Below are 25,688 nucleotides of genomic sequence, written 5' to 3' on the forward strand. Positions count from 1 at the left end.
TTTCCCCAGCTGAGAATATTCCCTGTGTGGCAGCTCTCTCCTGAGTTTCCTCCCTTTCTTTTTGTTTAGGTTGTCTTCTTGACTGACCTTTCCTCACCGAGGCTGTGGTGGTGCAGGCAGTAGCTTTCCTGAAGAAGCCTGGATGGAGATCTGGCTGCCTAACACAGGGATCTCGGGAGCAGTTGAGGTGGTGAGGTAGAGGTAGAGATACTTGGTCTAGCAAAGATCTTCCTTTGTTTGGCCAGCATAGTAACAGGATGAGAATCTATACAGGCAGGTAATGCCCAGCAACCAAGAAGAGGTACCTGTGGTGTCCATGTGTTTCTGTATTGCATTCAAGTGCTGTTTTGGAGACAATCTGGAGTGTTAGGCTTCAGTTCTTTTCTTTCTGGGCCCTTGAATGGTTTGATTTGTCATGGTGACATGATTTGTTTGTTACCTTTGGGGATCAGCAGAGTGTGCTTTATCCTAGCTTTATGGGTTATTAGGATGAGATGTTTGGTGCAGGTTTCCACTGTGCCCGTGGACTGCTTAGAAAATTACCATCCATGATTAGCTGGTTTTTGAAAAAGCCCCCTCTTGTGTTTTCCAAAGCTGGAGGGGAGGGGCTGGAGGCTGTTTGTTGTCACCTACCTTTAATCACTGCTGACAGGCCTCCTTCCTCCAACAGCCCTTAATCTGCTGCTGTCCCCAGGTGAGCTGCTGCCACCCTCAGGTAAATTGTTTGGCTCAGTTGCGTAAGAATTTGTCCATTTTGTCACCCAGGAGAGCAGGAGACTTGGTGACATCTTAGCACCACCCTCTGTGTTTTGAAAGCAAGAAGATGTTGTTACAAAACTGTTCCTGCACATGCTTTAGTGTTGTTCTGGAGACGGTGTGGGTAACAAAAGTGCCTGCAGTTGTGCCCTGAAATCCACAAGCCTCCCACTCCAGTCTCAGTGCCTTGGAATGCTAACACTGAAGGGAAGGGCAGGGTTTGTTTGCTCTCCTGATCCACCCCGTTGTATCTCAGCATCAACACACTCTCTTGCAGCAGCTCTTTCCCCTTTGGGAGCCAGGCAGATGACAGGGTCCTGTCCCCCTGGCAGCACTTGCAGAGCAGGCAGTGCTGCCTGAATTTTAATGTTCCACTGCATTCCTCAGCCCCGCTGAGGGAGAAGCAGCAGGGTGCATTGCAGTGCTCGGGTGCTGCTTTTCCTAGCAATTTTGTCATTCTTTTGATTAACCTCTTCTGTAGGGAGCTTTCAAATAAATGTATGATCAGTTCAAAGTTTCTTGGAGAACTGCAAGAAGTTCCCTTTGCCATACCCATGAGGCCTTACCTTGCAGGCCCTCCAGGGAAGGTGTTCATGGCCTCTCTTTCCTGAAGTGCAAAGAAGAAACCCTTTTTCTTTCCCCCTGTAACCCTTCCTGCCTGGCAGACAGCAATGATGATCACCTTGCTTCAAGTTCTTATGCTTCCATATTGGCTTTAAGAGGGTTTGCATGATGCTCTGAAGCTGCTGTTGGCTGTCAGACCATGGCACTGAGCCAGCCATGTGAAGTTGCCCTGTCTTTGAGCCAGTGGATCAATTTCTTTGATATCCCCTGGGGTTTTCTTATGTGTGTGGAATTATAAAAGCAAGCTTCTTTCCTCTGTGCCCCACTGTATAGCTTCATTTTCACAGAGGAAGGAGATTTGTATACCTTAAGTATTCTTCTGCCTATGCCAAGAGATGCTAATTTTTCCTTTTAAAAACCCATCAGGCTTATTTTCTTTACTGACATTAAAGGGGTGGAAAGTAAAATCCAGTAATGAAAATTAGACTTGCAGTGTACCTAAGCCCTGAAGCAGGGGAGAAGTTGCTCTTAGGCTGTGCTGCTGTGGCTCTGAGAGCTCTCAAAAGATGAGTCCTCCTTCTCTTTCTGCCCCTGACTAGTTTTGCCCAACTAGTTGTTGGTGTGCTGTCTATGCCCTAATTGCTCCATCTGAAAATGGAAAATATGCTGGGTTTGTAGGACCTGTGGAAAAACACTCTCAAAACACCAAGTTCTGCATCACAGTTCTCCACTAAGGGAAAGGAAACAACTGCTACTCTTAACCAGGAGTGCTGTACTTGCCTGATTTTAATGGGTTCTCGATGTTGCACTTGTGTTGAATTTGCCCATACTTGACTAAGTTTGTGCTCCCTCCCTGATCTCCACAGCCTCTCCCGCTGGCTCTGAGTCCTGGAACAAGTTGTTTACAGCAGCAAGGCCTATCTCAAAGTCCTTGACTTCAGTGCAATCCATCTCAGCTGCACGTCAGGGCTTATTGTGAGTGTGCATCCTCCAATCAATCCCAGACAAGAGAGCCTGTCCTGTGTGCCAGGTCCTCCTCCCTCTCTGCAGCAGGAAGTGCTGATTAGCTCTTCCTCCTGCTCCTTCTAGGCAGGTTACAGGTTCCTGCACCCAGAGCTGTGCTTCACACATCTTCCAGTGTGTCCTGAGAGGTGGCTCTGACAAAGCCAAGATCACCTCAGCAAATGCCAAAGCATTTCTATTCATGGGTCCAATACAGCTGTATGAGGCTTTCCAGCCCAGCCAATGCTTTGAAGAATTTGAGTTCCTTGTGTGAGGATGGTAAAACCCTGCAGAGATCACTGGGAGGGACAAGAAGGGTGATTGCCACCTGCAAAATGAGCATTTTTCTGGTGTTAAGAACAGATATGCACAGGCTTTGTAGCAGGTTTAGAAAATCCCTGCCCTCTATTTTAGTTTTGCCTTCCTTCTTCACATCTTTTAAACAGTACTGGTGACTTCTTTTAAGAGATTCTAACTTAAGCCTGATTCTTTTGGGGGTGTTGGGTGCATGAGTCTTTGGGGTGCAGATGTGGAGGTCAGGAACAATGTATTTGCTGGAGAGTGCAGGTCCTGCAGAATGCCCTACTGGAATTGTGTCTCTCCCAGAGCATCTCCTTGCAGGGAGGATTTTTGTTTGGGTTTTTTCCCTCCATTTATCCTCTCAGGACTGTTATAGCTCCCTGAGGCATAGATTGTTTGTGGGGGAATTGGAGGTATGAATATCACCCAAATTAACTTTCAAAGAGAAGGTGCTGATAGAGTTGCCTCTGGTACTTCTTTCCAGAAATGTTAAGAGGTAGCAGACTGTTTTCTCCAGCTTGAGACCACTTCCTTCAACTAGATGTTATGGTGATTTAGGATAGTGTCATTTCTGGGAATGCTGGGGCATCTCCTGCTTTAATCAGTTTTTGAGACCTTGATAGGGCATGTGCGTGACGCCTTGGAGGCTCCAATTTGCAATGCTGCAGTTCATTTCTCTGTGTTAATTGTCAGCTGTCAGTCACTGACATGTACCTGTCAAAACCTTGTTATAACAGGCTTGTGTAGCAGCTACAAAACAAAAGCAGCTGGTGAAGAGATGGTTCAGAGAGCTGTACACACCTGTGACACAAACAGAGCATTCCATTCAGGCTTGTCAGTTTTATTTACCTGGCACCATAAGTATGAACCAGCCTCTCAATGAAAGTGGCAAAATAGAAATTCCGGTGGCTGGCTGTATTATTGTCTGTTCAATTGTAGTTTCTCTTCTGGGAATTCACATAATCACCTCTTGAGGGTTATCTGCCCTGATAGCTTTGTGTAGTGAATCTGTTCTCCTTTCCTGTTGTTGGGAAAACCTTTCTGGTACGCACAGCTGTCAGCACAATAGAGCCACAAGAATTTATATTTTTTTTTCCTTATGGGAGCAATAACAGTAATTATTTATTTGGAGTTTTCTTTGTTATTCCTTAGAGTCATTCACTACTGAAAAAAAGACTCCTGTGCTGGGGTGGAGTAGAGCAGCAAATTTCACTTCAGTCCCAGGGGCACACCCTGACAGAGAGAGGCCATTGAGAATTTTCTGTAATGTACAGTCCCTGCAAGACAGACAAGCACCCAACTCCCTGTCTTGTGCAAATTCAACACGTAAATAATGGAGCCACTTTTTCTCTGCTGGGATCTGAAGCTTGGTGTCATTTCTTAGGCCAGCCTGCTACAGAAATGCAGGGTGCCAAGGGAACAGGGAAATGCCCACACTTGCTTGATTGTGATTACTGTAGGCTCAGCTGCACTCATTGCTGATGGAGAGCTCTTGGGGTGAGAGGGAAGGACCCTTTCTGGGTTTGCTGTAGTAAAGGACACATTTCAGTGTGCTGCATCCAGAGCTTGTGGCTGTCACCTGCGACTCAGCCTAGTTTGGTTTGAACTAGTCAGGAGAGGTTCTCAGTTACTCGGTTTTGCACCAAAATTAATTCCCTAACGGTGGGATTGGTTTGTTTTTTCGAGACAAGAGATTGTAAGAGTACTGCAGAAAGGTGTCTTTACTTGCCTCGTTTGATCATCTCACTGCAGTGGTCAGGTTGTGTGACCAGGAGTGGCAAGGGCCTTCTGTGTAGCCTAGGAACAGCTCATTTCCCTGTGAGATACCGGTCTTTCAGTTTGAATGATGTTCCCATTGTAGCTGTGCTCCAAGCATTCCTCTGCAATCTGTGCTTGGAAGATCAGTGCTGCTCCTTTGGCCACTATTTCCTGCAGTTAAGGCTCCTTAGCTGGTATTTTGTGCCTGGAGGGAGCCATGGAGTATGACTTGTGGAAGGAGTAGAGATAACAAGCACCCATCTGTTCTTCTTTTCCATCCCTTCGGGATGTCCGGGTGTCCCTGGTTAGAATTCTTCTCTGGATAAGATAGTGGAGGTGTCACTGCGGGGCAGTCAGGGCAGAAAACAATAGCAGGCCAAGTCCAAAAAACAAGATTGATCAGTAAGTACATCCCTGCTGTCAGTAAGGGGTAGAGCTGCTCTGGGGAGGTCAAGGCTGGAGCTGTAGCCCACGTCCCTTCCTCATAAACTTCCAGGAGAGCAATCACACTTGCTCTTGTGGAAGCCTGGAGTCAGAAGCTCCACTGAGAGGAAGGCTGCAAGAGCCACAACCTGTACAAGGACTTTCAAGCCTCTGTCCCTTGAGTGGTGGCTCTTCCTTGGCTCAGTGGGATGTTCCAGTACTTGTTTTTCTGTATCTACTTTGTCGTTCAGCTCCAGCCAGTGTCTTCGATGGGTGAGTAAAGAGGCATTGCCTTAGTTTTGTTCGCCATCTCTTAAGGTTCACGGTGAGCCCTGGTATTCTTAGGTGAAAGACCAGCAGGTGGTAGAAATATCCATTTTCTTTGAAGGTGATGTGAAATTCCTTCCAGTTGGAAAGATCCTTCTGTTACAGAGTGTGAAGTCTCCCATACTGGGAGAGTCTCTATTGCCGAGGCACTGTGGGATTTTCCTCTCCCTTTGAAGGACAGACTCTATGAGTAGACATTATGCTACCTTTTCACCTGCTTCCTTGACAAATCTGAATTGAATTTAGTGCCATCATGCAGTGCTGCTCCCTTTATTGCATTAGTTGTGCTGGAGCAGAGACCTCCAGTTCCACAGTGCACCCAGGATTAATCTCTGCAGGACAGGGCACTCACCAGTGCTCGCTGGAGCCTGATTTGTCACCAGGTGTATCTGCTACCATGTCAGCCAGAGAACTAATGACAGCATGAGGCTTACAAATGGAAAAGCTTTGCTTCCTAGCGAATGCTTGTCAGCCTCAATTGCTCAGGCCACGCAATAAGCATTGAGGAGGAAAAGAACTGAGCCAAGAAAAATGAAAAACAGTGAGCTGGTGTCAGTTATGCATCTCATGGAAACCCCCAAGCTTCTGGTTTGGGGAGAAGAGGTGAGAGGCTGATCAGTCGCTTCTCTATTTTTGTGGAATGTTTTTCTTAAAAACTCAATTTAATTAATTAAAATGAAAAAACTCTGCTGCCAAGGACTGCTTGGTGTCTGCAGGGAGGCTGGTGTGGGGCAGCACTGGCAATCCAAAGGTGGCTGTGAGGATCTGCAGTGTTCCAAAGAGCACTGCCTGTTTTTTTGCTTCCCCCTCACTCCTGCCAGAAGCTCTCAGGGGAATGAAAAATGTGAAGGAATGCTACCTCAATTCCCCTGATGTGCTTTCTTCCAGCTCCCTCTGAGCTGCTGCATGTTCATCTCACTGTCTTTAAATTATCTCCTGGATGTTTAGGAGACAATGTAATCTCCCTAGATGAGCGTTCCCAGAGTCTGTCTACAAGGGATATTTCATAATTACATGAAAGCTAATGAGAGTGTTGGTATTTTTAGTGCTGCCCAGCTGGGAAGCTGACAGGCATTCCCGCTTCACCTCATTTGGCTTTTAACAACACGAAAACCTTTTCATCTTAGTCAGTGACTCACCCTAAGGCCACACCGAATTCTCTTGAGGAAACCAAGGGAATTATGCTGAGGAAAGCCCGGAGGAAGCTCTGTTCAGGACTATCTTCTCCTCCTGGGAGAAGCCAAACCAGCTTTTGGAGAATGGGATTCACGGCATTGCTGCTGTCTGTGGGTAAGGGCAGGCAAGCAGAGGCAGGTGAAAAGGAGAGCTCATGAGGGAATGCCTGGTAAATCCCATCAGAGATTCCCTGCTGCATTCCCCTCTCTGCTGCTCAGAAGAACGAGGCTGGTTGTGGTGGCAGTGAATCAGCTCCTCTGCATATCTTTGAGTTGTGGCACCAGATCCATGCTCCCTGTGCCACCTCTGCAGCACTCCTGGCTCTGGAAGCTGCTCCTGCCTTTTATGCTGGATTTGAGACCAAACAAAATGTGTCTGTGGCTGAGGAAGGCATGAGAGATGTTACATTTGTGAAATATTTCTATGAGGTAGCGCGTCTGTGGGACAGATATTTACAGAGGACACAGCTAAATCAGAGTGACTTGAAGTCTATTGTCTGAAGCACTTGTAGCTCCCACTTTAAAGTAAGTGAAACAAATCAGAATAGTGAACCCCAGATCATTTGTGTTTCTAATAGAAAGAGCATAGTATTCCTCCCTGACCCAAACTCCACCACACTGTTGTGAAAACAAAACAGCACAGCTTTAGAACTTCAAAAGAAGTGTGCTGTGGAAAGTTGAAGCTGTTCCAATCCAAGATGCATTTTTTCAGAGTCATTGGTTTTATTAGCCTAATTTCAGGAAATGGTAATCAATTTTTCTTATTCAGGGCAGTATTAGCATTCCTTTTGCTTAATAGGGAATTGCTTGTCATGGATAAGTTGTGCTTAATCAGGTGTTAAATGTAAAGGCGAAATGGAACCTCTGGACTTTCAGTGAGGAAGCTGCCAAATGAGGGTTAATTAGGAGGAGACTGAAAATTTAATGAACACTTAAATTCTTCATTTATGTTCTCCCTCTGGTACTCTCATATTTTAATTATTTGCAGAAGGTTCAGAAAGGCTCTGAAAAGGGTCACACTCCTTGAGCACTGCATGAACAGACATGCACTTGCCAGGAAGTCCATGTGTCTGTGTCCTGCCCCCACAAACACTCACTTCACTCACAAACAGCTGATCTCCTGTGCAGGTCAGGAGGGCTTGTGGGCCTGCAAGGAACCCAGCTGTGTAAAGGGTTTACCTCCCCAGAAGGTCCCAATTCATGCCTTTATGCCCTCTAGATTTTAAGATAATGAATAAAAAGGTTTGGCAGCTCAGATGTGAGGGCTGACACTGGCTGTGGATGGGTTTTAAAAGAGGCTGCATAACCTGTTGGAGATACAGTCCTTTGTTCTAAGGCAGCTGGGAGAGTTACCAGTGACTCCAGGAGGGGTTTGCAGGTGCTCAGTTAGTACTTGACCAAAGGATCGTTGTCCTAGGCTAGATCCCAGGGTGTATTTCCTACAGCAAAATCATTGCTTGGACCTCAGATTTGCTTATATCTTGTTTTTTCCCCCCTTTCTGCTAAACAGCAAGTCAGGCTGTTGCAGTTGTAAGAGCTCTGTTAATTTACTTGTTCCTCCAAGACCTTTAAGATGAGCTGTCAGAATTTTCCACAAGGCAATGAGTTTGCTGGTATCACCTTTTCTCCCCAGGGATCTCCGTCTGTCACAACAGTTCTGTTAAGTCAGGGACGGAGGGGAAAAAAAACCTGTTTTGTAATTATCTGTCAACAACTTGGCTTGCTATCTACCAGCCGCTCTCTCTGTGTGTCCCAGCCCTGGACCCCTGCTCCGCCTACATCAGCCTGAACGAGCCCTGGAGGAACACGGAGCACCGCATCAACGGCTCGCACGGGCAGCCCACGTGCGACAGCGGCATCGACGGCGAGTGGTACCGCTTCACGGGCATGGCGGGCGACGCCATGCCCACCTTCTGCATCCCCGAGAACCACTGCGGCACGCACGCGCCCATCTGGATGAACGGCAGCCACCCGCGCCCCGCCGACGGCGTCGTGCGGCGCCAGGCCTGCGCCAGCTTCAGCGGCAACTGCTGCCTCTGGAACGCCACCATCGAGGTCAAGGCGTGCCCGGGAGGGTACTACGTGTACCACCTCAGCAAGCCCAGCGTGTGCTTCCACGCCTACTGCGGCCGTGAGTCACCGCTCTGAGACCCTCCCCTGTGCTGGGACCCCCCTGCGGGCTGGGAATGTCAGGCTAGCTGTGCTGGCAGGCACTGACCCCCAGACGAGCACTGCCTCTGACCTGAGGCTGTGGAACAAAACTGAGTGATAGCACTGGGGCTGTGGATGTGTAATTAGAATAGTACTGTGTCATCTCACACGGTGCAAAGCTTGGGATTTAAGATTTGAGTATATAGGAATATATATGGGGCAAGATGGAGGTTTTAGGGCATATGCTAAGTTCTTCTTTCAACTTCTTCTCCATCGGTTTGGGTAACTGGGTGAAAAAATCCACACTGGGGTTGTGGATGTGTAGTTTGAATAGAAGTGTGTGATCTCACAGGGTGAAAAACTTGAGATTTCAGATTTTAGTATATAGTAATATATATAAGGCAAAATGGAGGTTTTAGGGTGTGGACTAAGTTCTTCTTTCACCTTCCTCTTCATAGGTTTGGGCGATGTCTTGTAATTGGGTGAAAAAGTCCACACGGGGGTTGTGGATGTGTGGTTAGAATAGTATTGTGTGATCTCACAGGGTGAAAAACTTGGGATTTAAGGTTTTAGTATGTAGTAATACATATAAGGCAAAATGGAGGTTTCAGGGCGTAGAGCAAGTTCTTGTTTCACCTTCTCCATGGGTTTGGATGATGTCTTGTAATTGGGTGAAAAAGTCTGCACTGGGGTTATGGATTAATCTGAGATCCAACAGAAGAAAAGAAGATAAAACCCCCACACCCGTGGTCCCTGGGTGGCTGCCTGGCTCCTGGCTTCTCCAGGATCAGCACAGCAGTTTCACCCGCTTTGTTCCACTAGCGGGATTTTTCCACAGCTGACCTGGCCTCAGTGATTTAATGTTCCCTGTGGTTTGTCTTGGCACGCTACCAAAGTCAAAATTTGCATCTCTGACTCGCAGTAATTAAGCTTGATTGTTTCTCTTCGGCTTCAGCAGGTCAGCTTTCCCAGCATGGGCCAGGTCTGTAACTGAGGGGATGCACACAGGGTGGGACAAATCCTGTACTTTTCTTGCATGCTCAGTGCTTTGTGCTGACGTTGTTCTTGTCGTGCCCTAGATTTTTATGACATCTGTGATGTGGTGGATTGCCAGGACTCCTGCCTGGACACCGGTGACTGCACGTGTTCCCCGGGTACAACACTAGGACCTGATGGCCAGACATGCCTTGGTAAGGGTGGAAATCAGCTGTGCCAGTTACTGATGCTTTTCTTCCCTTTGTTTCATTGCTCACATCTCAATCCTTTGCCTTACAAAGCACTATAAAAATGGCATATCCTGACAGGAATTTTCCCCTTTGCTGCCTAGAACCAGGACTATGATTTTGTAAATGGTTCCAAGGTATGATATCCCATTACTGCATCCCTCCTGGTGCCCCTGGAGTTCCATGTTTGTGAGGCTGGCTTTGCTTTCTGCGTGGTTCAGGTGCTGAAGGCAGTAGCAGAGTCTCTTTGCAAGATCATGGTGCAGGATGGTGTGATATCACCGAGGTACTCTGGAAGTGCTGTGCAGTCTGGCATTAGAGATTTCCTCTCACACGCTCTGCTGAATATCTTTCCTCCAAAACCAGTTTTGCTGGCTGCTGTAGGGCTGCACACAAGACTCCACCATACTTCCTGCCCTTTTGGGACATTGTCCAGGGCCTGGGGCTTTGAGGCTTACAAAGAACAGTGAGTCCCACCACAGGTGCAGTGATTTTACATGGCATGACAAGGGGGTATTCAGGGAGCTGACACTTGGTGGCAGAGACCAACATGGCCAGGGGGGAGGTGAGAGCAGAGTGGAGAATGGGGGCTTTGGAGATTTGTGGGGGAATCCCCATGAAGCTCTGAGGAGAGAGTGGCGGTGGTTGTGTGTGTGGTGCTGGGGGAGAGCACCTGCACTGAGAGGTGAGGAAAATGAGGACAGGACAGGACAAATCCAGGGGCTGGGAAAGGGTGGCTGTTGGGGAGCTGCAGAGCCACACCAATGGATAGGTTGAGGTAAGGGAGTGGAGGGAGGAAGGGGTGTTTGGGGGAGGAGGAATCTCATCTGTCACTTGATTGGTGGTGAAGCTGAAAGCAGAGTTGGTGTGTGGCTGTTCCATAGGGGCTACACCTGACAAAGCAGGCATGGGTGGTTTCCTTCTTCACACACCTGGTGTCTGTGAGCACCAGGGCAGGGCCCACAGTCATTCCAGTGTGTGGCAGGAGCAGCATGGTCCTGCTGCAGGAGTTACACTTGGCTCACAGTGATTCTGGGGGAAGGCTTTTGCTTAAGCAGCTCTACTTGTCTGCAGCCAAGTGGCTGACTGAGCTCTCTCAGATAATTAAAAGCATTTATTGGCTGCTTCTGTGCAAGCCTTCCAGTCACAGAAGTGCCCTTGACAAGCACTAGCACTCAGTGAATGCCTGGCAGGCTCAGAGGACAGGATTTCCTGCAGCAGGGAGGCACACAGGAATCCTGAGCCTGTCTGTCTGTGCTGCAGCTGCTTTCATCCCCCCACGAGCAGGATTTCTGCACTGCTGCTTCTCCTCGAGATTCCCAGATGGCACAGCACCTCAGCTGGAATGATCACACTGGTTCACCTGCCTGCAGCCTCTCTTGTGTGGCTCTGTGATCTTTTTAATAACTTTCTGTTGTGCTGAGTAATTGTGCAATCACATCTCTGAGAGCAACTGTGCCCTCCTTATGGAGAAACCAAATAAATCCCAGTTTGTCTTTCCTAAACAGAGAATGTGCTTCCTTTCCCAGCTGCCCCGAAGAGGGAGGCTGAAGGTGTTGCAGTAATGCAGCAGAGAAGCTGTGGCTGCCCAGTCCCTGAAACTGTCCAAGGCCAGGTTGGATGGGGCTGGAAGCAACCTGGGATAGTGGCAGGGGATGGAACAAGATAAGCTTTAAGATCCCTTCCAACCCAGACCATTCTGTGAATGCTGAGCAGCTCTTGCACCTCCCTGTGCTTCTCCTCAGGATATTAGCTGCTTTGAATCTCAGAGCAGAACGGCTGATCCTGAGTTACATTTTTATTTGGGGGTTAAATGAGGTCTTCCTGTCACGCATCCACCAGTCGGTGCATTGCCTTTGCCTTCCTCAATGCCTGGATCTGTGTTGTACTAAGCTGTGGTTAAAATCAGCTCAGCACTGTCCCAATGCACTCTCAAGACAACCAGCCTGTGTCCCAGAAGTGCTGCTTGTCACCCGTGGGGAAGAGCAGAGATCTGTGTGTGCTGTAGAACTTGGAAGGACCAGCCAGGGGAATTTCTGGGCCCAGCCCTTGACCAAGGCAATCTCTAGGCCCTTCTAACAACATCTCCATGCCAGTAGCCCTTTCCCTCTTCACCTGCTGTTTTTAAGCAGCTTCAGTTTTATTTTTAGAAGGGAAAGCGTGGAGCCTGTCACATGTGTGAAAAGCAGTGTCTGTGTGAGTCTCCTGGACATGCTTCCTGCCTCCCAAAGCAAGGTACTGGCCAAGTCTGGCTAAAAATACTCAACTCACCTTGCTTGGGGAAGGAGACACCACCACCAGCTGCCAGCTGTGGGTATTGTGCATGTGTGGGACCACAGGCACCTGAGAGAGCTCATCTCTGACCTCTCTGTTAAAATGGTACTTTTCTTTTTTCTTGGTTTTAAGCTTCTGACACCTAATAAATGCCAGCTTCTAAGCTGTTTTGATGAAACTCCATGTGAACTTTGATTGATAACTTCAGCATCCTGGCCTGCCTAAGAGAAATCATTCATTTTGTGGCTCAGCAAGAGCAATGTCTGTCCCTTCCTCTATGTTTGCTTTTTCCACACAGAGATTAAATCAGGTGGAGGAATTAGAATCTCAGAGAACAAAGTACCTTTCCAAAAAAGAAAAAAAGAAGGGTGGACAGAAGACAGACACAGAGCAACTTTAGCCTTTAAAAACGAGTTAGGAGGAGTTTTCAGAGTTTTACCAAGAGATTCAAAAGCTATGTCAGTGTTACTATTTTAAGTGGGATTATTGATTTCATCCCAGAGCTTGTTTTTTTCAGATGAAAACGAGTGTGAGCAGAACAATGGAGGCTGCAGCGAGTTCTGTGTTAACCTGAAGAATTCCTTCCGCTGTGAGTGCGGCGTCGGGCGCACGCTGGGAAGCGATGGGAAAACCTGTGAAGGTGAGGCATCAGCTACCACAGGCTGCTGGAAGCTCTATAAATCATTCCCTTGCAGCACTGGCACTCTCTTGGCTCTGTGCACCCAGGATTAAATGTCACTGATATCACCTCTGTGCTTGCCAGAGAGGTTGATACTAAAATATCTTTCTAAGCAAGCTGAGAGAAATCTCCTTGTTGTTCTCCCTGCCTTGTCCATTTCTGTTAGGACTTGCTTGTGTTTATCTCTGTGGGGGAAAGGCAGCAGTGGATCTGAAGATTGGTTGTTCAGGCAGAACTTGTTGACAGAGTTGTTGGGATTCGGTCTGGAGATTTGTGTGGTAGAGTTTTATGGGGGCAGATTTAGCAGCACTGGCTTTTGGCAGCTCACATTAGGTGTGGGGTAATGTCCTGACATTAGACTAAAGCATGAGGCTCACTTTAGCCTCCCAGGATAGGGATTGAGGAGAGGGGTGCCAATCTGGGGACAGAAGTTAAATTTGGGATTAGGGCGGTGTTTTGCTCTCTGGTGTCTGTGGCTCTGCTGCTCCGTGCAGCTGCCTCAGTTCCTTCACAGTGGTGGCACAGCCAGGCTGAAAACCCTTGATAAATTTAGACTGGTGGCTTAAAGACCAAACTGTGGGCCTGATGTGTTGTCACCAACAATGTACAAACATCCCTGAGCAGAAATAAGGAAACCCAGCAAAAATTGATGTGTGCCTGATGTTTTCTGTGGTGAGCTGTGGAAAAGCACTGTGTTCCCTCACAGCAAAGCTGCTGTGTGGTGTTCACAGATGCTGTGGGGCCTCAGAGAAGAAAAACAACTACAGATGTGCCTCACTTCTCAGCTACCCAAAAGCGCTAAATCTGCTCTCTGAGCTCTGCTGGTACATCGCTCATCCAGGCAGTGACACTTCCCTGGGAAGTGCTGCTGTGCAGAGTGCTCCTTAAGTACTTGTCAACTTGTGTGGGGACAAAAATGGTCTGTGGGCTTTGTCCCTGCCACATCCAGCTCTGAGCTGCTGGGGCATCACATAAATGAGCTGTGCAATTTTTTATTCCCGAGTGCTGCACTCTTCTGACAGGGCTGGAATAGTCTGTTTGGAAACTCGTTTGTTTCTGCCATTCCCCTCGTTGGCTTTTAGGGCCTTTGATATATCATTTAATTTCCCTTCTGTAAGAAGGATGGCGCCTTTCATGAGTTTAACACTGCTGCTGGGGATTTTTACAATCTTGTTAGTGAGTTTTATTTCTGAAGATGTGCCCTCAGCTTTGTGAGCCGGTAGAGAATGGGATGTGAGGTGTGAGCCACCTCAGAGCTTGTCGCTAAAAAGAGCAAATGCAAGAGATTTAGCTTGATTACGTGAGCTGGTGAGGCTGAATAGGGTTTAAAGTGTCTCAAAATTTACATTATGATGCTTTTATCCATAGCTTTGACTCATATGGGGTGTTCAGGCTGTTATTTTCCACGCATTGTATAGGATTGAGTGTGGCATTTCCATTCTTTTCTTTACATTTCAGTGAAAAACCACACAGTGATTTCTGATGGCAGGCTCAGGAAGAAATATTTTATATTTATGATTTGCTTATCTTATGTTCTGTTATTTTACTGAGAACAGTAGTATTCATCTAGCATATTCATCCCAAAGAGTTAAAAAAATCAAGCAGTTAAAGTTATTTGAAAGAAAAGAGTCATTATGATTTTAACTGTACACATTATGATTTTTCATTCATACACATGAGTTAAAGTGTACAATTAAAAAAGGGGTCTCCACCTCATTTTCTGGGAAACAAACTGTTGCCTCAGAGCTGCATTGCTCAGGCTGTTGGTTGGTCAGGGGTCTGCTGAGGCCTGCAGGAAGCACTGATTTTCCTTTCTTTCCCAGAAATTGAAGGCTGTCACAATAACAACGGAGGCTGCAGCCATACCTGCATTGAAGTGGAAGACACCTACCAGTGTGAATGTCCCAGGGGACTTGTTCTGTCAGAAGACAACCACACTTGCCAAGGTAGGTCAGCAAAATCTCCCTGCAGCCTCTGTCCCCCGAGGGAATGTCTGAAGGAACTTTTCTTCTTGTTTTTTGCTCTCTTCTCTTGGTCTGTCCTTTCCAGCTGGGTTAATGGAGCTTTGTTACTGATGGCAGACCATCCAAAAGTGAGAGCCTGAAGATGCTGCTCTTCTATCCAGGCAGGAGAGCAGCCCCAGGGCCCAGCTTGAGTTGATTGTAGGGCAGTGTTCCCCTACAATTAATACTGCTTAACATCTCCCACTATACTGCTCTGTGCACACCTCTGACAAATGAATGCTGCTGGAACTGACATCCTCCATGCTTCAAACTTCAAAATCTCACCTAAAGAGGTCCAATCCAAGAACGGGGTTGAAGAGAGAGGCATCTTTTTTTCCAAGTATGCCAATTCCAGTAGGCATTCCTTTGCATAGACGCAGGGCACTAGCTTTGGTATTAGGTGCTCCTGCTGCCCCTTGGAAAAGAGCCAGGGTTAGCATCTAAAAATTGACTCTTGCTTGTGCTGTGTAGAGGCCAAGGCAGCGTTATCCTTGGAGAACCTTCTCTCTGAACTTTCCGCAGGGAGTCCTTCATGCTGAGTCACTTGTGCCTATGGCATGCACATGGAATAAACAAGCTCCCTGTTGTTAGCAAAGATTTCTTTTGCAAATACATCTGGGCTACCAGCAGCCTGGTGTTGCCTGGTGTGCTCAGAGAACCTCCTGCAGTCTGATGTGTATGAGGATAGTATGCCTCAGAGAGGGAGTTGGAATGGTTCTACTAGATGGAATTTCTGCTTTTTTTAAAGCCTTTTAGAAATGCAGGGCTCCCAAGGGTGAGCATTGCCCACTTGGGATCCAGCAGAGGTGGGGGTTTCCAAGAGCTGTGATCACTCACTGATTGAAGGTCTGGTTGATGGATACAGGCCAGAACAGAGTGATGTTTTTCAATCCTGGGCCCCTGTGGCAACCCCAGCAGGGTTGGAAGTTCTGGACTTCCCAGCCAGGGTTTCTGCTGCTTGTGAGGCTGCTAATGAGAGCAGCAGCACTGCTGGGAGCCAGGCTGGGGCTCAGGATAAAGCATCTCATAAAGTGAAATTGCCTGTTCTTTTGCATTCATGAATTTATGTCCCCATGCTGTGGCCTGCAGTTCTGAGCAGATATGGAACTGTACCACACAATTTTTTATGACACCTAATCAGGTTTATATTGGTTCAATTAACAGCGCAGGGCAGGCACAGTAGCCTGAAGCAATTGGATCTGCAGCCTCTCTACCCTCCTCTGCACTGTCTCCGTGTTCAGAACAAACATTAATAATCTTCCACAGAAATCAGTCTACAAGCTGCAATTTTCCCATAAAGATACCAGCCAGCAAAATACTTGGAATTTTGCAGCCCATCCTAGAATTTTGCAGCCCATCCTAGCACTCCACCTCTTCCTGAAGAGTAGGGGTGAAATGCTCTTCTCCCGCTGTCCCCTGCCTGACCTTTTGTGCAGGTAAGCAGGGTTTATGTTTGTAGCACCAGGGAGCCTGTTCTGCCGAGCAGTCTGTGCAGGAGGATAACCTCTGCTCCACACAGCAGCACTTTGAAAGGCCAAGGAAGAGGCTGGAATGTGGTGCCAGTAATAATGGCAGACAGAGAAATGAGCATTGGACTCACCCCCAAATCTTCCTCCCAGGGTCAGGTGCTCAGAGGCATTGGTGCAAAACAGAGTTTAAAGTGGAAATGAGGAGGCTTTCCCAGTTCTCACAGTTCTGACAAGTATGAGGGTGAAGAACTCAAATGTTTGACTGGCACACACTGGGTGTTTTCCCAAATAGCTATGAGCTGGCTTGAGTCAAGTGTTTTCCTTCAGTGGTTTCTGTGTCCAAGTGATGGAAGGCACACAGCTCCTGCAGCTCCGGAGCACAGGGAAAATGGGCTGCTTTCTTCCTCCCACTTTGTACCAGTCAAAGACATGTAGAAACAGAGAGATCCTGAACCAAATCAGTCCTGAACTTCAGAGAATTGCAGTTGGGATCCAAATCTCTTGCCCAGAATGTCACCTTTATAAAAGCAGTACATTTTCTTATTTATCAAGGAGCACTAGAACAGCGAGTCTTTAAATCCAGATGGAGCCAATCAGTTCTCCAAAGGAAGTTCCTCTCTGTCTGCATTATGCTGTGTTCTCCAAGTCCCTTTGTCTGCTCCTGAGCTGTGCAGTTATTCCCACTTGCCTTCTGCTGCCAGTGGAGGGAAGGTTAAGGTAATTTTTAGTTCTTTAAGCTTCTGTTCTAACTCAGCAGTGTCATTATGGGAACATATGGCTTTGGGCACTCTGTTTTAGCATATCACTTTGAAATTATCAACTTTTAAGCAAAAATCCTCCCTGAAGGTTCTCAGAGGCTGTTGCAAATACCTGAGCTGGGACAGGGAAATTTTTAAAGGGGGGCGTGAAATGCCTGTTTTTGCAGTGTGCCTTATATCAAATATCCAGAATCCTAAACTATATAATTAATGATTGAAATTAAGGGAAGGCAAGTCGTAGGAATGTTGAGGACTGGGACTGCAATTAATTTTGGCTAAAATCTCAGGAAACGAGCACATTTGTGAAAACTTTTTTTTGTGGAATTTTAAAATATAATAAATGTAAATCCTGCAAAAGGGGTGTTTTTCTGGTTGAAAGCAGAATATATGCCACCAGTATGTTTGTCCTGTCTCTAACTGAATTGAATAATCCCAAGGAATATATATACAGCATCTACTTTTTAACTGAAGATTATTCTCTCGTCCTTCCTTTTTATTATGTCCAAGCTCTGTTTTCTCCTGCTTCTTATGTAATGAAATTTTAATTTAAAAAAATTCACACGGAGGCCTATATTAAAATTTAAAGGTTAGAAGGAAGTGGAATGAGTAAGCTAATTGGGTTTGTTTGTCATAGCTGGGTTTATTGCTTACAAAAATATTATGGCATTTTGAGGTGCTTCTATTTTAGCTCAGTATCTGTACAGAATTACTCTGCCTTGTTTCAGCGTGTTCTGGGTTTGATGTAAAATCTGATTAAAGGTCTTAAAAAATGGCTTTGCCTGGGGTGTTGTGAATTTGATACCCATATCTAGCAAAGATTCTTCCCAGGACATCGCAGTGCAAGAGATATCAACCAAATCTGTGCTGAGCATTAAGGGAAGCTGGAAAGCACAGCTAAGTTTCTGCTGCAAGTGCAGTGGTTGTCTTCATTGTTTTCTGAGGCATTGCTATGGCTGGAGAATTTGGGGCAGTGGCAGCTCTGGTTTGTGTAGGTGGGGGAATGCAAGATGGGTAGTTAGGTTACTGTGGCAGGATCATCATCATAAATGCTGTCTATGATTCCCCTTTTTTTCTCCCAATTTTAACTGGTATAGCCCTTCCCCAGCTCACTGGTAAGGTTGTAGTGCAAACTGTAATTCTGGGGGCTTCTCTTGCAGTTCCAGTGCTGTGCAAGTCCAGCTCCATCGAGGTGAGCATCCCAAAGGACCTGGTTGGAGGCCTGGACCTTTCCCTCATCAACACTTCGTGCAAAGGCGTGTCCAATGGCACTCATGTCAACATCCATTTCTCCCTGAAGTCCTGCGGTACTGTTGTAGATGTACGTATACCTATTGTCTCTGATTTGGGGATTTGGCTGTGGCTTACTTGGGGAATAAAGCTGATTTAGCTGTACCCTTGGAGCTGTTTCCTGTGTTGCCATGCAGCTGCCCTCAGAGCAGACCTGGGCTGGCATTCCAAAGTCAGAGAGCTCCTTCCAACCCCCTCCAGCAGCGTGTGTCTGGCAGCGTGGGTGCTGCTTGCTGATCACAAGGGTAGAAGGTACAAGTGCCCTCACTCTTCATTCTCCTGCTGAGACAGGTTCTGGTCTCCTAATATGTTTTGAAGGTTAAACTGGCAACTGGTCAGGACCCAGAGGAGTAGCAGAGGTGTGGTGCATTGCAGCTGGCAGCAGACCTTAGTTGGTTGGTGAGGATGAGCAGCATCATTCTGGTGGTGGGGTGTAAATTCACGAGCTGAGCCTACAGTGGCTGCTCTGAGTGTCAGCCCAGAGAGGTGCTTCTCAATGACGTCCCCTTTCTTTGCTGCAGGTAATAAATGATAAAATCATTGCCACCAACCTGGTGACTGGCTTGCCCAAGCAGACCCCGGGCAGCAACGGGGACATCATTGTCCGCACCAGCAAGCTGCTGATCCCGGTGACCTGCGAGTTCCCGCGCCGCTACACCATCTCCGAGGGCTACGTGCCCAACCTCAAGAACTCTCCCTTGGAAATCATGAGCCGCAGCCAGGGCATCTTCCCCTTCACTCTGGAGATCTTCAAGGACAAAGACTTTGACGAGCCCTACAGGGGTGCTCTTCCCACCCTCAAGCTTCGGGACTCCCTGTACTTTGGGATTGAGCCCTTGGTGCACGTCAGTGGACTGGAGACGCTGGTGGAGAGCTGCTTTGCCACTCCCACCTCAAAAATTGATGAGATCCTGAAGTACTACCTGATTCAAGATGGGTGAGTTCACTGTTTAATGGGAATTGGCAGTGGGGTGAGCTGTGTGTGTGATGCAGGAAACACTGCCCCTTCTCCAAAGCAGCCTGTCTGCTGTGCTCGTAGCAATCACCAGCAGCCAAGCTGAAACCACCTGTCCCATCAGAAGTAACGGGGAGAAGCAGTGGGAGGCAGTGAAAGAGGTTCCTCCCAGTGCAGCCTTCACAGGATGCATTTCCCCGTCACTAGCCTTGTGGATAATTGAGTTGGCTCCTGTAGAAAAGATTCTCTTTGCTGATATCCTCTCTCTGCCAGCCACAGAGTGCCAAGCCAATGTGCAGAACCCCCATGGCCGTGTGCCGCTGCCAGGCAGCTGCCACAGCAACTGGAGCAAGTTTCCTAATTTCCTCATAATGGCCTTATGGCAGCACCAGCCAGGAGAGCCCATTGCCAGTCCTGGTAGGAGCTGCAGGAGAGTCCCTTGGTTTGCTCCCCCTGATGCCTGTCAGTGCAATAAACTTAGGGTCTCTCAGTTTGGCTGCAATTTTTTGAGGTGTTTGTGGTTAGTGATCATTCCAGGATATTCTAAAAATAGTTTTGTGCAGATCTGTGGGTTCACTGTTGAGGTTTTTGCATCAGAGGTTTGGGGAGCCTTGCTGTGGGCTCAGCTGTGGCTCCTGAGATGATTCCTCTTTTCTGACACTTCTTTGGGTGCTGAAATGACTGTGCCATGCTACAGCATTGCTGTGGAGTCTTTGCATCCAGCTGCTGAACCAGACAGCTCTGAAGAAATGTCATGGTTGTGAGGCAGTCTGCTGTCCTCTAGGGAGGAAAATCCAGCCAAGGGAATATCTAAGACATACCCAAGAGTTGTAGCCTGATAGTCAAGGGACTGTGCTTGTGTAAATCCTGTGTGCTACCTGCCAGACCATTTAATGATGACAACAATCATGTCCTCAGCTGCCAGACAAATCATCCACTGTTTGAGCTGCTAATGACAAGTCCTGTGTGGCTGTCTTGTGGCAAAACGGTCCTGTACTGTAAAGTACCCAAAAATACTGTTTTCAGTTCCTGCTGACAGAGCATTAGCCTGCTCTCCCTCCATCCTAGGCTGCAGTCCTTCTGTGCCCAACATTTCTGGGCTTTATGAGCAGATCTGTAATGGAAAAATTGATTTCATCAACTCCCTGGCTTGGCTGTTCCCATGGACCCTTCACAGAGTCAAGGCCCCAAACATTCACTCATTTCTCCCCATGAGAGAAAATGATGGGATTCAAACCAGCAGCCAAAACTTGAAGCTCAGGATAGAGAAGGGAGAAGGCAGGAAATGTCATCTCTTGAATTAACCCCAGCACTGGTTGGAGGATTTATGGCACCAGCAGTCCCTTGGTACCTGCAGAGGGCATTAAAACTTCACTGAAGGGAGAAGTGCTCCACTCTGCAGCCATCACTGCAGGCCCCAGTGTCCCCAGTGATTCAAAATTAAATTAGCTGAATGCACTGCTAAGTTCTCCCTGCTCCAAACCCTTCTGTAATAACTCAGTTTCCCTCTAGAAATCCAGCCCCAAAAGCCCATGGCAATAAAGATGGGATTTTTGTATCAGTTTATGTAGGATCAGACCTGCAAGAGTTAACTGCATATTCCAAAGGGAAACACTGTTTAAATTGGAGGGGTTTTACCTTGAGGTATGGAACAATTCCCTCTACTGCTCTCTTCTCTTTTAATTCCCTGCCTTGTGAAAACAAAATGAAACAAAGGCATTGACCGATGGCACAGCTGATAAACGTTGAAGCTCTCTGGGGCATCTGCAGCAAGGTCATGTCACTGGTGAGGTCAGGAGCTGTGATTCAGCAGAGCACAAGGTGGTTAAGGTAGTTCCACTGCAAAGCTCATCTTGCTGTGCCTCAGGCTGCCCCATTTGTTAGGCTGAGGTGGATATTTCGTTGTGCAAGCTTTCCTTTTAACCTTGCAACCCCAAGTAAGAGGGTCAGAGCACAGCTCCCACGGCACTGCCCCTCTGCTCCTCAAACCTAAGCACATTATGCACAGGGATAGGGGGATTTTCCCCATATCCTGCTCCTCAAACCTAAGCACATTATGCACAGGGATAGGGGGATTTTCCCCATATCCTGGCCAGGCTCACCCCTTTTCCTTCCATACATGTCTCTTCTCACCTCTCCAAAGTGGGCAGTAGGGTCTCTGGGGTTTCCTAGGAGAGTGGGATATGGTCTGGCCCCACAAATGCAGAATGCACAAATTGCTTTTGTGGCTCATGAGGTTTCTGAGCTGGTTTTGTGTCTCTGATTGCTTTATGGTGTTCTTCCACTTTTCTCTCTCTAGCCCCAAACTAGTAGGTTTTCTTCCATCAGTGTGGAGAACCTTTGGACAATCTGGGATTTAGGGGTCAGTTTGAGCCAGTGTCCAATAATCATCACAGTTTATACACTGAAAATGAGAACATGCCTGTCAGAATGTGGCCCTAGAGCTTGGCCACTCACCTATGAGAAGTCTTTAGCTGCCATTCCTTATGATCAGATGCCTTGTTTAAAAAGGAATTTTACCAATGTAGAGATTCCTAAATGTTCCAGTGAAGGCAGAACTGCTCTTTTACAACTGAACGTGTCAAACATCAGCATTGCTGACAATTCCATGCACATTTCTTCTGTAAAGATGGGAGCTGAACCTTGCTGCAAGAGCAAGACTTTGAGCCACACCAGTACCTCTTGTCTCTTCCACCACTGCTTTATTGTTGTTTTTTTTATTTTTCAAAGTCCACATTTTTGGAATTAACTTGCTAGAAAGGAAAGCTGCATTGCAATGCAATTTCAAATCAGCATCAGGGCCTCTCAAGATGCCCAAGGCTTTGTAATAATCAGCAGTAATTGTTGAGCCACCATAACTTTTTGTCTGTCAAACTCTAAGCAGGCTGTAATAGTTTATAAATGCACTGCACCTGGAATGTAACTTTTTATAGAAGCAGCTTATTTTCTTTCAGTTCTGTGACCTCTCATACAATCATGCATTACTAGTGATGAAAAAACTGAAATTATAAATTTTTGGTGTAGTGAATTTGACCTGTTTAACCAAATCCAGCAGGAAGAAAAATGTAAATGATATAAAGGAAAGCAAATCTGTATTTTTGTTGTTTTCATCATCTGTCATATTTTAGTAACGTGGGTGCAGGCTGCTTCATTTAAAGCATAATTTATGTGCATATCTAGGTGTATGCAGTAAGTGCATAGCACATTCTGTAGTGTGTAACTGCAGGCTGCTGCACAGGAAGGTGAAGTGAGGACAGAGTTGCCTGCAGCTCGCTGGCACTCCCTCTCTGGGGGGACTGGGCCACGTCCTGCCAGCCCTGTGCTGTGCTGAGCTGTTCCTTGTCTGCAGATGCCATTAGCAGTGCTGCTGTTTTTCCCCATCATTCCCGACTTTTCTCCTGTGGCCAAAGAGGAAGCAGCAGGGATGGTAGTTGAGCCTGAGAGAACCAATCCCTCCTTTTCTTTCTCTGGTTAAGCAGGCTGGAATGTCTTTTCTCTTTCTTTTTCCATTTCTGGGAAACCCATTAAAGCCTTATCCCTCTGCTCTCCTCAGCTGCGTTTCTGATGATTCCGTGAAGCAGTACACGTCAAAGGACCATCTTGCCAAGCATTTCCAGGTTCCTGTGTTCAAGTTTGTGGGCAAAAACAACAGGGTAAGCTCAAAACTCAGCTCTCATAGATTTCATAAGCTCTGATACGACTGAGGAGCCTCAGCACCAAGTTGGAAAAGGGTATGGAATGGCTGGTCCAAGGCTGCTGTGCCTGTTCCAGCAGTTGCACCTTACAGGAGTCTGAGACAGGTACTTCAGGAGAGATTGATAAAAAAACCTAAAACTAAAATATGAAGGACAGTTTTGGAACATCAGTGCCACAGCAGGCTAAAATGGTTGTTGCTTCCAGGGTGATCTTTGTTTGCTGGGTGAGAGAAGTGTTCTCAGTCAACAGGCACATTTCACAGTGCCCTGTCTTTAAAACAACACAGTTTTTAGTTCAGGATCTTTTAAACCTTGTGTCTTCTCTAGCTCTTGTGAGTACAGATACCAGGACTCCAGACAGAAGGCTACCATACAGCTTAATTCAATGTGAAATCAGGCTGTCTCTGGGATAGAAGCTCTGTAGTGGGAGGACAGTGGAAGGATAATGCCATTTTCCTAATGCAAATAGCTTTCCTTTCTGTGTTGGAGGAAATTGGATCTTCCAGTCATTGCTATGCTCAGCCAACACTGCCTGCTCCAAAAGGTATAAAGCTGCTCCAGCTACTGGAGAGCCCCAGTAGGGTTAAAACAGATGAGATCAAAAATTCAGAAGTTTTCCTTGGCATTCTGATTACCCCTGCTGCCTCTAACCTGCATCCTCCCATCCTGCACAATGGATTCTGCTTCAAACCTCTCCAGGTCTTTGTGAATGCTGCTTGCAGGGATCTTGCTTGCTCTCCTTGTCATTTACAGGGCAGGGAGCAGCAGTCCTGTCCCTGCCTTTACTGTGCAAGGAGAAAAGGCAGCTATCCTTGCTCTTTGCATTGTCCCTCTTCCCTCAACTTAGCCTCTCATCACCCTGCATTTCAGTCCTTTTTCCCCTCGGTTTCCTGGCTTTGTTTTCCCAGCTCACTTGAAATTCTCCTGCACGTCTCCATCAATCCTTGCGAGGCTTCACACATCCTTGACGTGCAGCTCCTACCAGTCCGTGCCAGCTCTGCCAAGCTGATTCCTGCCACTTCCCTCTCTTCATCTGGAGGATCAGTTCCTATTCCCTGTCTCCCCACTCTTGGCTCTGGGGTCTCAGCCAGGCTCCCTAGAGAGGACTCACAAGGAGACGGACGGAGCAGCCGTTCTGGCTGTGGATGGCAGTGTTGGACACAGCTGTGCCATGGGAATGCCGTGGTGCTGGCACAGAGCCGTGGCTCTGGCAGCAGTGCCAGTGGCCCCCAGAGCTGTGTAGTGACTGTGCTGCTGTGTCCCCACTGCAGGAGGTGTTCCTGCACTGCCGCATCCTCGTGTGCGGGGCGCTGGACGAGACCTCGCGCTGCGCCCAGGGCTGCCGGAGACGCGTGCGCAGGGCGGCCCAGCCGCGGCAGGAGGAGCAGCAGGAGGAATCTCACGTGGCAAACCACGTCCTGACAGGAGGCCCCATCAGAATCGACTTTGATGACTGACACCCACCCTCTGGAACAGCATCCCTTATCACTGCCGCCTGTTGTGGTTGTTTGAGAAACGAGAGGTATTTGTTAAAGCTCCACTTAAACCTCAGGACTCATCTCCTTAACTCTGTGGTGATTATTTGTGCAGTATTTTGGGCCCTTGGAGTGTGACCCGGACTTCAGAACAGTTTGGCTTTATCTGCATTTCTCCCCAACACCCCCTTAGCTGAAGGGACCCTGTTTCTTTGCAGGCCGGAAGTGTTACCCAACTTTGCCTTTCCCCACATCCACCTACAGGCCCCAGGACTGTTTGTCCTTGATTAAACAAATGTTATCCAAGCCCTTCTTGCATCAGACAGTACAAATAGTATCATAGCTGAGTGTGTTTGCTGTGCAGCTCTGGGAGTGATGCTGAAGCTTTTGGGTGACTGTTAATAAAAACATGAATAAAATAGGTCTCATCATGTGTAAGTTCCTTGGAGCAATACAGTTGTCATTACAGGCAGCTAAAGCTCAGATCTATCACAGGTGCATTTAAATGTGATTTTAAATAGCAAAAGGTATTTAATGAGATTTGATTTTTTTACTGGCTTTTGATAATTGCATGAAGTTTAATAGTGTTTCCTCCTGTATTTAGTGTATCATTATTCTTCTTCCTCTTCTCCCACCTCCAAAAGTGCCTTTCCTAAGTGCTATAGCACCTTGATTGTAAGAGAAACCCCATTAAACATCTATAAACACCCCCATCCCATGTGTGCTGCTGCCAAGTGTTTGTTTGGAAGCTGTGATGCATTGCCCTGGTTAGAGAGGCCGTGATTCCGGCAAAGGATTAGAGGGATGCATGTTAATTATTTATAGCAGTCACTGGTTTTGTGGGAAGTTCTCAGGACAGGGCTGTCCCCAGTGAGCCTGGTGACAGGAGACACGGCAGCGTTGTCTGAGTGGCCATGGCAGGGGACGCAATTACTGGTGATGGTGGTGGCATCGTGGTTGTCAGGAGTCTTTTTGGGCTGTCAAGCTCCTTCCAAAGCAAAAATAATGGATGTGATCAGCTCAGGCTCCTCTGGGCTTCACCAAGCTGTGTGGTAAAGGATTAGGGATGTGGGGTGGAAGGGAGGAAGCACAGCCAGCAGTGAAGAACAAGATAGGACAGGCAGGGCTGGAGGACGAGGGGAGGGATCCGTCCCCACTGGTGGCAGTGGCACTGCAGCGCCTTCCCAAGGTTTTCTACAAGAAGCTTCTCAGTGTGCAGCTCTGTCCTGCGTGGTTGGAGGTCTGCTGGAAGCCCCCCAGCCTTCATCACCCGTGTTCTGCTTTGCTTGGAGCAGCCAAATTGCTGCAAAAGTCAAAATTTGCTGCTGCTTTCAAATGGAAGGAGAATCCATTTGAAGGGACCATTTAGAAGGAAGTCACAAATCACCTCAAACATTTTAGCCTATTTCATAGA

At 47.4% G+C, this 25,688-nt stretch overlaps 1 protein-coding gene across 4 annotated transcripts; it reads left to right on the forward strand.

The window, feature by feature from the left end:
- Window positions 1–53: 53 nt before the first annotated feature.
- OIT3 (oncoprotein induced transcript 3) lies at window positions 54–24,987 on the forward strand. 4 transcript variants are annotated; one of them, XM_063406278.1, is made up of 9 exons: window positions 54–195; window positions 8,062–8,436; window positions 9,536–9,646; window positions 12,471–12,593; window positions 14,456–14,578; window positions 18,020–18,180; window positions 18,671–19,086; window positions 22,658–22,757; window positions 24,071–24,987. In XM_063406278.1, exons 2-9 carry the CDS (start codon window positions 8,193–8,195, stop codon window positions 24,254–24,256), a joined length of 1,464 nt encoding a protein of 487 aa, XP_063262348.1. In that variant the 5' UTR covers window positions 54–195; window positions 8,062–8,192; the 3' UTR covers window positions 24,257–24,987. The 4 variants fall into 4 exon arrangements, with proteins under 4 accessions (XP_063262348.1, XP_063262349.1, XP_063262347.1 ...); XM_063406279.1 differs by having other exon boundaries at window positions 70–190; XM_063406277.1 differs by having other exon boundaries at window positions 101–201.
- The last annotated feature ends 701 nt before the right edge of the window (window positions 24,988–25,688 follow it).

This window comes from Prinia subflava, chromosome 9, assembly GCF_021018805.1.
Source record: "Prinia subflava isolate CZ2003 ecotype Zambia chromosome 9, Cam_Psub_1.2, whole genome shotgun sequence".
NCBI classification, from domain to species: Eukaryota; Metazoa; Chordata; class Aves; order Passeriformes; family Cisticolidae; genus Prinia; species Prinia subflava.

Coding starts and splice junctions, on each gene's coding strand:
- OIT3 (XM_063406281.1), top strand. CDS start 5,013: ATGTTCCAGTACTTGTTTTTCTGTATCTACTTTGTCGTTCAGCTCCAG. Junction 9,647..12,470: donor TGATGGCCAGACATGCCTTG/GTAAGGGTGGAA, acceptor TGTTTTTTTCAG/ATGAAAACGAGTGTGAGCAG. Junction 14,579..18,019: donor AGACAACCACACTTGCCAAG/GTAGGTCAGCAA, acceptor CTTCTCTTGCAG/TTCCAGTGCTGTGCAAGTCC.